The 14464-nt window shown below is 36.9% G+C and overlaps 1 protein-coding gene across 3 annotated transcripts in view; it reads left to right on the top strand.

Moving 5' to 3' along the window:
- Positions 1-14464, top strand: part of SLC39A8 (solute carrier family 39 member 8) — an 84343-nt gene that overhangs the window by 27358 nt on the left and 42521 nt on the right. For all 3 annotated transcript variants that reach the window (XM_037830350.1, XM_037830348.1, XM_037830349.1), the window contains exons 4-6: positions 4321-4490; positions 6876-6998; positions 7491-7658. In XM_037830350.1, coding sequence (XP_037686278.1) covers positions 4321-4490; positions 6876-6998; positions 7491-7658 — 461 coding nt within the window. The remainder of the gene's footprint in view (positions 1-4320; positions 4491-6875; positions 6999-7490; positions 7659-14464) is intronic.

Raw genomic sequence — 14464 nt, 5'->3', positions numbered from 1 at the left:
TTTATGCATTCACCACCATCACCACTGTCTATATAAGGACATTTCCATTTCTTCCACAAAGAGAGAGGAACAGTCAGAGAAGGTAGAGAGATAAAAGAAAAAGAAAAAGAGAGAAAAATAAATGACAGCTAATAAGCAACGAAAGGAAAGATGGAATTTAACTAAAGTACAATAAAAGAGTCAGACAGCATCACCAATGCCAATAGTCCCATACCTGTCCCTTATGTCCCTCTCTTATAGGAATTTAGCTTTGGTTTATTGCCTTTCTTACATTAAAGGAAGCATAATACCATGTTTCTGTTGACTATAGTTTCTAGTTTGCATTGATTGTATTTTTTCCCCAATACCACCCCATTTTTAACACCTTGCAAGGTTGACATTCATTTATTCTCCCTTATGTAAAAACATATTTGTACATTTTATCGCAATTGTTGAGCACTCTAGGTTTCCTGAGTTATATAGTCCTAGTCTTTATCTTTCTTCTTTCCTTCTGGTGTCCCACATGCTCCTAATCTTCCTCTTTCAACCATAGTAGCAGTCTTCTTTGTTCAGTGTACTTACATTGCTGTGCTATCATTGCCCAAAATTGTGTTCCATGCCTCTCACTCCTGTCTTTTCCTTTCTGTCTGTAATGCTCCTTTTAGTATTTCCTGTAGAGCAGGTATCTTGTTCAGAAACTCTCTTATCTGTTCTTCAGAGAATATTTTAAACTCTCCCTCATATTTGAAGGACAGTTTTGCCAGATATAGGATTCTTGGTTGGCAGTTTTTGTCTTTCAGTATCTTAAATATATCACACCACTTCCTTCTTGACTCCATGGTTTCTACTGAGAAATTCACACATAGTCTCATTAAGCTTCCTTTGTATGTGATGGATTGCTTTTCTTTTGCTGCTTTCAGGATTCTCTCATTGTCTTTGATGTTTGATAATCTGATAATTAAGTGTCTTGGCATAGGTCTATTCAGATCTATTCTATTTGGGGTATGCTGCACTTCTTGGTTCTGTAATTTTATGTCTTTCATACAAGTTGGGGAATTTTCATTGATTATTTCCTCTATTATTGCTTCCACCTCTTTTCCCTTCTCTTCTCCTTCTGGGACACCTCTGACATGTACATTCATGTGCTTCATGTTGTCATTCAATTCCCTGAGACTTTGATATTTTTCCATTCTTTTCCCTATCTGTTCTTTTGTGTGTAGGATTTCAGGTATCTTGATCTCCAGTTCCCAAATGTTTTCTTCTGCCTCTTGAGATCTGCTGTTGTATGTCTTTACTGTGTTTTTCATCTCCTGTGTAGTGCCTTTCATTTCCATAGATTCTGCCAGTAGTTTTGCCAAACTTTTGATTTCTACCTAATGTTCACCCAGAGTTTTCTTTATACCCTTCACCTCTTTTGCCATATCTTTCCTGAACTCATTGATTTGGTTTTTAATTTTATTTAGTGTATTTCTTTGAAAATCTTTGTTTGTTTCATTAAAGTGAAACATCATCTGTATCTTAATTGAGGTGTAAGTTTGTTCCTTTGACTGGGCCATATCTTTGTTGTTCCTATTGTAAAATTTGTAGTTTTTTGTTGTCTAGATATTTGGTATCCTTGGTTACCCCAATCAGATTTTCCTGGACCAGAACGGGTTCAGGTCTCAGAATGGGGTTATATTCAGGGTGTATCTTAGAAAAATGACAGGCTTTCCCGTGAGGCCTCTAGCTGCTATGCTTTTCCTAACCTGCCCAGCAGGTGGCACCTGTCAGCTTGTTGCTCCCGACTGGTGTAAGGAGGTGCGACCCCTTTAGTTTGTGGTTTGGCTGTTTTACCTGAAGTTTGGGGTCTGAATTCTGAAGAGAAGGCCAGCCCTGGAGCTGGGCCCCACCTCCTTCCTCTTAGGGAAGATACACCCCCAGGGATTTATCTTCTACATTTGAATTGCTACTTCTGTTATTTCCACTCCTGTCTTGGTCAGAGAGTTGTGAACTGAAAATGGCTGAGGCTTTCTCCACTGAACCACTCATGTTGAGGAAAAGATAGAGGGAAAGAAAGCCCCTTTTCAGAACCAGTTCATGTCCCCCCAGTTTCACCCAAGAATCAGAGGGAGCCTTGGTCTTTGTGGCCCTTTAAAGTCAGTCAGCTCTAAAAGCCTCTGCTTGTTAGGGGTTTTGTCTATGTTTGTAGCCTGTATTCAGCAGTCCACATTTGTTAATTAAAACCCCATTTGGAGCTTGGTTGAGCTATATTTGCTGGCTCTGGGAATGCTGGTTTCTTTTACAGTGAGGGTCTGCAGCTCAGCCTGCTATGGGGGGAGGGAACTCCTGGCTCAGTACTGCAGTAGTTACTTACAGATTTTATGCTTTGATCTTAGCCATTCCACCCAATTCAGGTTGGTGTACAATGTTTGGGCAGTCACGGTTGTCCCCAGATTATTTACTGTTGTTCCTGGTTGTTTAATAGTTGTTCCAGGGAACTAACTAAATTCCACTCCTCTCCATGCTGCCATCTTGCCCCTCCTCTCAAGTAATATTGTTTTGAATAATGGGGTAATAAATGGGAATGAGGTGGACCAGACCAATGGATGACTCTATAGGGCATGGCCAGGAATTTGGAACTAATAGAAAATTGTCTGGAGAAGATAAAGTCATGGTCAGTGTTGAGATAATTCTTGTGGTTATGGAGTAGCATTTATAATCTGTGCTTTTCATTCGGTATTTAGCATATGCTACTTTGTATTACTGTGCATGCATGTGTGCAAGTGTGTGTGAGTGTGTGTGAGTGGATGTTCCCCAGCTCTCAAAGCCAAAGATCACAGACTCTTTGTTGGCAGGAGCCATGGATTAGTCTACCTTCTAGGCTCAATGGGTATTTGCTATGTTTGTTTTGGGGCATAGAATTGTTTGTTTGTAGATAAAATTGCTTAGCCTAGAATAGTGGTAAGCAAACTTGTATTCATGAGGTAAAATTCGGGATAAAATGTTTACAGTTGTTGAGTTCCTTAGGCTTTTTGGAAATTAGACGACCTCTACAGACGTAATAAAGCATTTCATGGGCTCTGGAACCAGATTGCCTGGGTTTGAAATCCACCTTCTTATCTGTGTGACCTGGGTAACTTATTTGACGTTCATATGTTTTGGTTTCCTCCACTGTATGGAGGAGTTAATGATAGTATTTACCATCAGGGGCTTGTGAGGATCAAATGAATTAGTACTGTCAATCATTTTGCACAATGTCTGTCACATGGCAAACACTCACTAAGCAGTAGGTATTACTAATATACTCCACTAATAGTGGCCAGGAGAAAAGTGGTCCAGCTTTTAAAGATACCTTTTGGCCAGCTTAAAGAAAGGCAATGCAGAGTCAGTTTTCTAATCTTTCACCTTGTACATGGTGCGCAATGTGGGGCCACAGGCAAAAACACAATTCCAGAGGCCACATTATAGCAGCCAGCACTGCCATAAAGGACTGTCCTGGGTTCACATAGTAGGTTTCCCCATTTCCTCAAGTCACCCCCATGGCCACAGGTCACACATGCCATTAACTGTAGAGCTTAAGACAGCATCCTTTCACTTCATTGAGCACCTGTCGGGTGCCAGGCCCTGGGGATAGAAAGGTGAAACATGCACCACATCCTTCTCTCATCAGTCACCTCTGTATAGATATTTTTTGCCTTAGTCTGGGCCTGGCAGGGTGAGTTGTGTGATGCAGCTGGCTCCTTCCCATCCCTACTTCCTCACTTGTGAGTGCTCATTGTGCTGGGATGACTCCGGTCCTGGGAGGCCCCAGCTGGCAGACTGAGGTGCTGCCCCTCCCTGAGGAGGAGCACTCCACAGCCTCTGTGGACTCATGAAGTGTCAGCAGCTGTGGTCACCCTGAAGCTGACCCACCCTCACCCAACTCCACCCCATCCTCCTCCCAAATTCCCGTATCCTCTCCCTGAAACTCACTCTGTCTCGCCAGTTCTCTGAAAGCCTGAGTTTTAAACTATGACTTGGCTGTAGATGAAACTAGATGGCCAAATGTGGCTTGGAGCCTCTGGGCCGCAGATTGTTTATCACCTTTCTAGATGTTCTCCAAATTCCCTTTTAGCTATGAACTTCTTTGCTTCCATAATGATGATTTAGGACTGATGAAAACACAAGCTGTGATGCTGTTAATATTTGCTATGCTCCATTTATCTCCCCAGGTTTCTCTATGATTTTCACAGAGAAGATTTTGTTGTTTTAAGGAAGAAATCTATTTCAAGCTTGTAAAGAAGAAATGTGTTTCAGATTTAATGCCAAGTAAGGCTTCATTTGCTCTGATTAATTTCTACCCTTTCTCCCTCTGACCTACAGTTTGGGGATATGGATTCCTATCAGTGACGATCATTAATCTGGCATCTCTCCTTGGAATGACTTTGACTCCATTGATAAAGAAACCTTATTTCCCTAAGATTTTGACCTACTTTGTGGGACTGGCTATTGGGACTCTGTTTTCAAACGCAATTTTCCAACTTATTCCAGAGGTAAGGATGTTAGCTATTCGTATCTGTAAATAATTGTTTTTTTTAAATGTGTTAGCACTTTGCACATTGTAGCCTTCATAATTCTAACAGTATTTTATGATCTGGTTTATAGTGTTTTGAGTAAGAGAAAGCTGAATCACTGCAAATGTAAAAGCTTGTCCCAAGCTGCAGTGGATGTCAGTGTTGGAGACAAAATTAACATTCTAGAAGGCCAGACACCAGTACATGCCTAGACAGCTCTGAGGCACCTCTGAGAGCTTTAAAACTTCATTCTGCCTTGCATTTAGCAAATTTAATTTTTTCTATACACTGTTTCATTATGTATTTATTTTTAAAAGAGTGTGCAATTTCTTATTTACTGAATATATACCACAAAGTTCCCTTATAAATCTACTACAGCTGTGGAAGACTGGGGGACAAATTAGAGCATAGTTGAAAAACCTTTTATTTCTTGCTGTTTCTTTTTGTTTTAACCACGGGAAAAAATCAATTGAGGACTGATAAACAGCAGGGTTCCTTTTTTCCCTTTCATAAAATGCATTATTGATCTACATTGACTAAAGTGCAGTATTCAGTTAGTCAACAAATAAAGTGCATGTTTTATTTCAAATCTATATTGTGGCTGTAATAGGAAGAGGGGCAGAGGAAACAGAATACATGTGAGGAAAAGAGAGGGGAAGTTGAAGAGAAGAGAAAAGAGAAAGGAATGTTAACAGGAGAGTATAGCAAAGGGGAACTAGAGAAATATATGTAGACATGGACTGTATCTTCTTAACCCAATGCACAAAGATAAAGAGACAAGATCCAAACGAAGAGAAAATAGTATTTCAGGGAGTACCATTCTCATCTCACAACTGTTAGAAAATTATAACTAAAGCTGCTTTTAGTTTTCATCGCTGTATACAAAAATGGAGATGCAACTTCTTGAAGTCATAGATTTATTATTACTGTTCGATCTAGAAAGGATCTAGATCATCTGTCAAACCCTTAATTTCAAGATGAAAAAAACTGAAATCCAGGGGTTGTTTAATTACCTTATTATAGCCATACAATCTGCCTGTAACAAAGCTGGGACTACAACACATACTTTCTGATTAAAAAATTGAATTGTTATAATATACATATAATACATTTAATATTAAATTAATACTATATATATATATAAAATATGCCTTGTGGGTCAAATTAAATTACACAAAAACTAATATATGTGGACTTGAGATTCCACTTCTATGATGTTAAGGTTTGTTATTTTGTTGAAAATGTGGCACTATATAAGAAATGTATAGCAGGAAAATAAGAAACCCCTTCAATAGCATTTATGGATATTCTCTTGCTTTCTGTGATAATTAAGGGATTGTAGATGTGATCAGAGAATTATGTAAGCAGTAAAGGATGTGTCTTTGTAATAATACCTCAAATTTCAAGACTGATTTCTTTCTTTGGCAAAATTCTTTCCCTTTTGTTATTCCATTTTATTTTCATTACGTTTGTGTTAGATATAGGGAGCAGATATTTTTGTGCCTTCTCTGCACTGCATAAATAAGTACAGAGAAATAACTCAAATAAAGATCTGGCTGTGAGGTCTTACCAGAGGTAGACACAGAGCAAGAACCCAGGCATCTGCAGTTCAGATGTGAGATTTGTAATATGTGGAGTGGTCTCAAGTTTTGTTTTTTTGTATATTACTTTGTACTCTATTTATTTATTTAAAATTTATGTTTCTTGCCTGTCAGGGCCACCCAGACTCTTGATAACCTCAAACTCTCAGCTCTTGCCCCTTTGTTCTATAAACTATGTGTTATTTCATTGTCATTATGTGTTTGTGTGTTTCTGGTATTAATCTTAAATCTTCTTTTCCTCTTTATCCTTGGGATCAGACCTTGATTTATTTATCTCTTTAGGACTTATCAAGACCCACTAGGTACAAGAAGATTTTTCTTAGGAAAACAGTAATCCAAGTGGTTTGCCATATTTGCTTTAAGAGTTTGGCTCTGGGTATGATGATCAAATATATTACTTTCAGAAAAAGTGGGTAACCAGTGTCTCATTTATTTTCATTACCTAGACCAAATATTATTTTCTAAAGACAGGAAGCAGTGCTGCTTGTTCACTGAGAAATTATTGCTATTTGAAGACAAATATTCTTGTAGGTGTTATAGCTAGGAATCTATAAGATCCGTGGTGGCTTTCTCTGGTTCTAAGACTTAATGGTTTGTTTACTTAAATTTGTGATTTTGCCAAGTAAATTGCCAATATTACCTGAATGTAAAAATGGGCTTAGAATTTGGTGAAAATTTACATGGAGAAATTATGGCATTATTTTCCAGAAATTAAGTTAAATTACTTTGTTTTACCTGAATGACCTTTTTTTTTCTCCCTTAGGCACTTGGATTCAATCCCAAAGTTGATAACTATATTGAGAAGGCAGTTGCTGTGTTTGGTGGATTTTACATACTTTTTTTTGTTGAAAGAATGCTTAAGATGGTATTAAAGACATATGGTCAGGTAATGGGCTTTATTTAAAATGTTTGACTTTTTACTCACTAAAGTTACCTTACAAAGGCAAATAAAGGCAAAAGTTTTATTCTTAGAATTATTTAAATGATCCAGCTATTAAACTTGTAAATGTGAGGAAAAAGAAATGAGTCAGTATATTGACAAACTTAAGAGGAATACTTGGTTCATATTGTCGGATTTAGAGCAAGTACTAACAATTTAATGTCGAATAACAGATATGCATAACCTGTATTCCATTCATATTCATCAAAATAAGAAAGTATATGTACTGTAACATGAAAAAAGAATCAACAATGGCTAATAAATAATACATTTAAAGGGAGAAATCTTATAAACCTAAGAATATCACATTAAATACATATAAAATAGGCATAACAATATCTTCTCATAAATAAAAAGGAGCAACATCTCTAATTTCGTGTCTGAGTGAACTTATCATTTTCATTCTTTAACTTCTTCCCTTTTTGTTTTCCCATGTAGAATGATCATGTCCACTTTGGAAATGATGACTTTAGTCCTTCTCAAGAAAAAACTCATCAACCCAAAGCCTTACCTGTCCCCAATGGTGTGACGTGCTATGCAAATCCAGCTGTCACAGAGCCTAATGGACACATCCATCTTGATAATGTCAGCGTAGTATCTCTACAGGTATGCTGATTCTGATTCTGTTTTTTTTTTTTAACTACATTGCCTGCTTTATCCTATGTAAATACTGCTGGGAATACAGCCAAGCTAGTATTTTGTACATCTAAGATTGTGTAAGACTTATTCTTGTATATATGGGGTAAATCTGCATAATTTTCCACTTTCTTTCCATTATGTTTACCCTAAACAAGTGAGGCAAGCAAGAAATTGTGGACTACTAGACTTGGGACTTCATTATTCCCTAAGATTATTTAACTGTAGAAAAGAATCTCAATTAGGTTTATGCAGTAATAAGTAGCAAAATTAATTGAGAACATTTTTCACATTTTTTTTTGCAATTCTTTCAACGTTCAAGACCAAAGAATCCTTTTGAACAATTTGAAATTGCAAGAAGAAAGATGACTTGTAAGCCATTAAAATTATGTTTATTAACTAATTTGGAATTTGTATTCTCATCTTCTCAATAATCTTTATAGGTACCATTTCTTGAGCCACTCTTACATGCCAGGTAATATGCTAGGCACTTAATTTTTTTTGTCACTTCTTTTATTTAATCTTTAGTATGAATTTTGAACAAAAACGCAGGACAATCTACGTTAATATGTAGAAAAATTAAATTTTGGCAAAACTATTTTTTAGGGACATTAAATTGTACACTAGTATTTTCCTTATGCACTTAGCGGTGAAATATGTAACAGATATTACATTCTAAGAAGTCAGTTTCATGGTTATAAAAATTTTTAAGTTAATTTAATGAAATTTACAATGCATATTGAAAGCACTTAATTATTTGTATAGCAACTATTCACAGTAGAGATTGTTTTCCATGTATTAGAACTATTTTGTTCTTGACTGGTAGACATCAAATATAGTTATGCAAAGAGGAATTTATTAGAAAGATACTGGGATGCATAATGGAATAGCCAAACTACAGAAAAGCAGGGACCTAGGAACCCCTAAACCATTAGGACCCCCGTTCCTTTCCCTCCCTTCATCTTAGCATCATTCTTTTCTTTCGCTGTGGGCCTATTCCTTCCATAAGTGGGAAACATAGAGTGGCAACTCCTGAGATTTGTGTCTTATAATTTCAGCTACTGGAGGGAAATTGATCTGACTCCCTCAGTCATCAATCCAAAATTCTTGGGAGGAATCTCCCTGGTTGGTACAGCTTGAATTAGAAATCCACTTTAAGACTAATCTAAGTGCTAAGGGGGTCGGGCCTCTTGTGTGGCCCTTAAGGAAATATGGATGGAGGAGAAGGGTCGTTATTAAAAAAGGGATGCTGGGATAATAGTACCTTTGGTCTCCACAAAAGTTCTCATTTAACAGTTGAAGAAAGTGAAGCTTTAGATGTTAAATAACTCGTCCAAGGTCACTAACTCAGCTAGTCCATGGCAGAGGCAAAACCTACAAAGTTAAACACAACATAAAAGAGGACAATAAAAAATAAAATCGAAAGGAAAGTCAACTAAGATTTTTAAAAAAAGCAGAAAATAGATGTCTTGAAGAAGTTATTATGGCAAATGGCCTGAGTTTCCTTCTGGAAAGGAAACACAATTGGTCCTATACATTTCCCCAACTGATTAATGAAAATCTCTAGTGTGTTTGAAGAGGCAGTTTTATGTCAGCACTAAACAGAGGCATTTATTTGGTGTAATGTAATGAATGACGCTTTCAGCCCAGATTTTGCAAAGAATGGAAATATTCAATTAGATAATTTCTTATACTGTTTGCAGCTAACATTTATTAAATACTCATTATATGTTAAGGGCTATGGCTAGAACTTTAGATGAATTACCTCATTTGATCCTCATAATAACCAAGGGGACAAGTACTAATATAATTAGGAGACTGTGGCTTAGAGAGGTTAATAACAAGCCTAAGGACACACACCTTGTAAGTGGTTAAGTTTGAATCCGAACCAAGAACATCTGATGCTGAAGCTGGTTCTCGTAAACACTTTGCTGGACTGCCTTCCCCATGTCACCACTCTATTAGAAACAAGATAACAGCATTAACTCTTAACATGAGAAGTATTTATTTTTGTAAGGAGGGGAGATAATTTGGCCCCAAACCATTGCTTTCTGATAATATAGTTTAATGCAGGGACATAGAATAGAAAGCCTAGAGAATAATAGTTAAAAACTTTCCTTAGACCATGTTTCCAAATTCTAGTTGCTTTTGCAAGCTTTTAGCAAATACTGGATCATAGTGAAATTGTGATTGAATTCTCTGACAAGAGACTCAAGAAGTTCCAATTATACATGTTGCTGATTTAAATATTGATTAATCATTCTTCAGATATCAAAGGGCAGGGGTGATACTTTGCCATGAAATTTGGAGCCTAACTTGAAGTCTTGTCCCAATGGAAGGTCCTGTTGTATCTTCCAGGGTGAATAAGAGAATGTTAGGTGGTGTTATGCTTATGTGGAGAAGGGCTTTGAACCTGTACAAATCAGAACAAGTTTTTAATTAGGATCCCTGAGGCCAGTACCACAAAGCATGGGAGAGAGAATTTTAGATTTAAAATGTTTAAAGTGCTGATTTACCGCATGACCTCCTTGACCGCAGAGGAGCATCAGTGTGAACTCTCTGGAAAATCTGATTTCAGGAAGGTTTCCTTCTCATGAACCCACCAGCTGGCTGCCCAAAGTGCCTTACATATCAGAATGAACTGGTAGGACTATTTAGTATTATCCCGGGAAGATGTCGGTCAAAGATTTAGCTTTGTCAGGGGCTAAAATATTCTATTTGGCCATAATTAACAAAGCGATTGAACTGCTCTTAAGTTTCATTTTAGTTTTAAAACTGGGCTTATGACTTACTATGGCAGAAGACATGTTTGCAGTAAATACAGGCACCAGACAAAGCTGAGGTCCTATATATGAAATAAATCAAAAGTCCTTCTTTACTCCACTTCTAGCAGTAATGCTACTGTACAGGCTTTCATTCATTTATTCAAGAGCACTTACTATATGTGAGACATCATCCTAGGCATTCCGAAGCAAAAAAAATTTCTCATAAAGCTTAACAGTGTTTTCAGCATAGGCAAATAATTGTAAATAGAAATAATTTTATAAATTACAAATTTTAGAAATTAGAATAATTTCAAATTACAATAATTTTACAAATTGCAAAAAATTACATATAAATTGTAAAAGCATAATGAGAAGAACAAGAAGATAGGTAGCAATAGATTCTTTGATGAAAATAAAACAGTGTGATGTGAAAGTGGCTTGTTGGGGGCTTCTTTCGATTGGCTGATCAGGAAGGTCCCTCAGAGGTCAGCAGAAGATTAATGATGAGAAAGAACCATGCATGCATACGTCTGGGGGAAGAATGTTCTAAAAGCTTTGAGGATTAAATATAACAGGCCACATACAGAGGAACTGGAAACAAAATGTCACTGGATCACCCAATATCAACACTGGAGACCAGTGGCACAATTCCTTCAATATTCTGAATGGAAATGACTGTGGAATTGTAAACCTAGGCAAGCTATCACTCTGGTAAGAGGAAAGGAAGCTAGGATTCCTCTGGGCATAAGAGGTCCAACTGAAGAAAGCAGAGAAAGCGAATCCCAGGATGACAGTCATGCAACAGACTTTGAGATGAGCCAAGCAAATGGTCTTGAAACAAATTTCTTATGGAGACTATTTTCTGGCCATTTTGATTGAAGGTATAGTCTTGAATGAAGAGAGATTTGAAGAAATTGAACAACATACTTCTAATTTCAGTGTTCTTTATAGTGTACAAAAATTGAAAGAAGTGGAATTTAAGAAATAATGGGGGGGGTCTAGATACTGCTTTAAGAGATAGTAGATATTGCAATATGTGATAGTAATTTTAACAAAATTAAAATATTTTCTAATATTTTATATGATAAAATAACATAGATGACCCCATTACAATGATTGAATGTGATATGTAGAATTCATGGCTCATTTCTGAGCCCAAATATTGTTTTAGAATTTTGTTGACAATTCAGTTGCTATTGCCTTAACGGAGTGAAGTTGCTCCAAATTGAAAATAGCAAGAAAATAAGAATTACAGGTTAAGAAAGCAGTCTAATTGGGCATTACTTTCGATGGAACACAAATTATGTGACAGTCTAGATTGTAAAAGCATAATTCTTGAAAATTGAAAGAAATGTTATAGAATACTTAAAATGTATGGCATTGGAATGTCTTTATTTTATTACTCACTCAGACATTTCTGGCCCACCATAGAATACTCAGAAGCAATAGTAATTAAAGAGTGGCTTTTGGTAATTTTGTCTGTATTCAGTCATATAAAAACCATAGCTTTACACACACATTTTAAAATTTTGTGGTCATGGAAGCATATTTGTCATAGTAGAAGGATAGAAGATATTCCATTTAAACAGTTTGTTAGCTTGATTGTAATTTTAAAGTGTTTTAGATAAATGATGTGATGTGCAACTTCCTTATTACCCTTTTTTCAGACCCGGTACATGTTAGGCACAGCAGTTCATATGGTGTGTGTGTGTGTGTGTGTGTGTGTGTGTGTGTGCATGTCTCTGCCTGCATGCAAGTCTTGAGAGATGGCACTGGTAGTAAAGGAGTGATAAGAAGGCAGATACGGGGGTAGGAAGGGAAGCACAAGAATACGTTTCATCAATTCTTGCCACTTTTCCATCTTTTCCTTTCCTATAGTTGTGTACAGCTGTCATTTCAGTATCTGTGCAGCCAGACAGGTCTTTATTCCCCCTAAACCCACAGATTTGGAAGTACTATATTTATTATAATATATTAATTGTAACATAAATATCATAAGTATGATTTTGTATAAATATAATTTATATGCATATAAATATTATATTTAATTATTTATTTATTATATTTCCTTAGGTATGTTAGGTACTTTGGCGAGTGTGTTAGCTCTTCAAGGCCACTAGAGGGTACATCTAGCTCGTTCCTTCAGCAGTCCATAATCCGTTTCTCTCTCTCCTTTTTTAAATGAAATCTCTTGTTCCTTTGTTTAAGAGTAGATCTTATTATATATAAAGGGATATGATCTACGTATTTTTCTAATAAAAGGAAAATTAATATCAGCTCTTTTGAGAAGACAGCTGCTGTGAATTTTACAGGTTAAACTTGGGGTGCAATGAAATATGATTTAGCTGCAAAGCGTAGTGATGTTAGGGAAAATTACTTTGTTAAAGACAGGCATGAAGTAATATGCTGTAAATATAAAGTTAATATTTTAGGGGTGCTTGAGTCCCCATGATATTCCAACAGGTTGTAAACACAATTCATTCAACAAGTATGTATTGAGTACCTAATATGTACTTGGCACTATTCTTTGTATCAGGAATCCAGCAATGAGACAGAACACACAGAATATCTGCCCTTCCATAACATAATTGAAATGTTTTATATATATTTTTTTCACAGAAAGGTGAAAGGGTTCTTTTTTTTAAAAAAAATATATGGTGCAAAGTGCTGATTGGAAGCTCTGTGTTATATGTGTTAGGGCTTGCCTCCTGGTCTTTGCTCACTTCTTTTCTCACATTTGTGCTAGAGACAGGAAGGGTGAAGTGTATTCCTGGCTTCCCATGTTGGGAAGTGGGAAGGTAAGAGAAAGGGGACTGGGGCACTGTTTTAGTTTGCTAATGCTGCAGAATGCAAAACACCAGAGATGGGTTGGCTTTTATAAAAAGGGGGTTTATTTAGCTACACAGTTACAGTCTTAAGGCCATAAAGTGTCCAAGGTAACACATCAGTAATCGGGTACCTTCACTGGAGGATGGCCAATGGCGTCCGGAAAACTTCTGTTAGCTGGGAAGGCACGTGGCTGGCATCTGCTCCTAAGTTCTGGTTTCAAAATGGCTTTCTCCCAGGACGTTCCTCTCTAGCAAGCTTGCTTCTCTTCAAAACGTCACTCACAGCTGCACTCCGTTCAGTCTCTTTGAGTCAGCATGTTTTATATGGCTCCACTGATCAAGGCCCACCCTGAATGGGTGGGGTCACACCTCCATGGGAGTATCCCACCAAAGTCACCACCCACAGCTGGGTGGGGCACATTCCAAGCAAATCTAATCAGCACCAAAACGTCTGTCCCACAAGACCACAAAGATAATGGCATTTGGGGGACACAATACATTCAAACCGGCACAGGCACCATGAATGTTTTGACTTAATACTGTCTTCTGTACTACACATCACCTCAGCCTTCAGTTTGCTTTGTGTCCATGAATGGAGGGTCTCTCTGGTTCAGTTTCTCCAAAGAGTAAATCTCCAGTCATCATTTGGGTTGGCACCCTTGCTGCATTGTCTTGAGATCAAGAATCTGGGCTTCTAATCACTCCTTACAATTAGACTTACAAATAATTCTCTTATTTTTAGTTCCACTTTTTACCCTCCACCTTCAGAGGTACTTGGTGCCTCCAATCCCCGGAGTTTTCTGAGGTTCTGGGCCTGCACCACTTTGCTTCTTTTTGACTTTTTCCCTCTGTGAAGTTAGAATTAGCCTCCTCTTTTCATCTTCCCAAATACTATCTCAATTCTGTCATATCATCTCCCATTCTTTTTATCCTTGTGACTTTATGGCATTTGTATTCCTTTATTTTAGAGGGTTCCAGGAGGGAGTAGAGATAAATATGGGTGTCTAGTCTGCCATATTTTATCAGAAGCTATTTGCTGTTTTAAATCACTTAGCTTTTGAATATCAAAAGATTTAAAAACAGAAATCAGTTATTTTCCTATATGCTGTTTTATTAACAATTAGTTAAAATTTAAAACTATGTGAGTAATAAAATTATGTAAGAAGTGTTTTTATTGATCTTG

The sequence above is a fragment of the Choloepus didactylus genome, chromosome 3 (assembly GCF_015220235.1).
Source record: "Choloepus didactylus isolate mChoDid1 chromosome 3, mChoDid1.pri, whole genome shotgun sequence".
NCBI lineage: Eukaryota > Metazoa > Chordata > Mammalia > Pilosa > Megalonychidae > Choloepus > Choloepus didactylus.
This window is presented reverse-complemented; position numbering and strand designations above follow the sequence as displayed.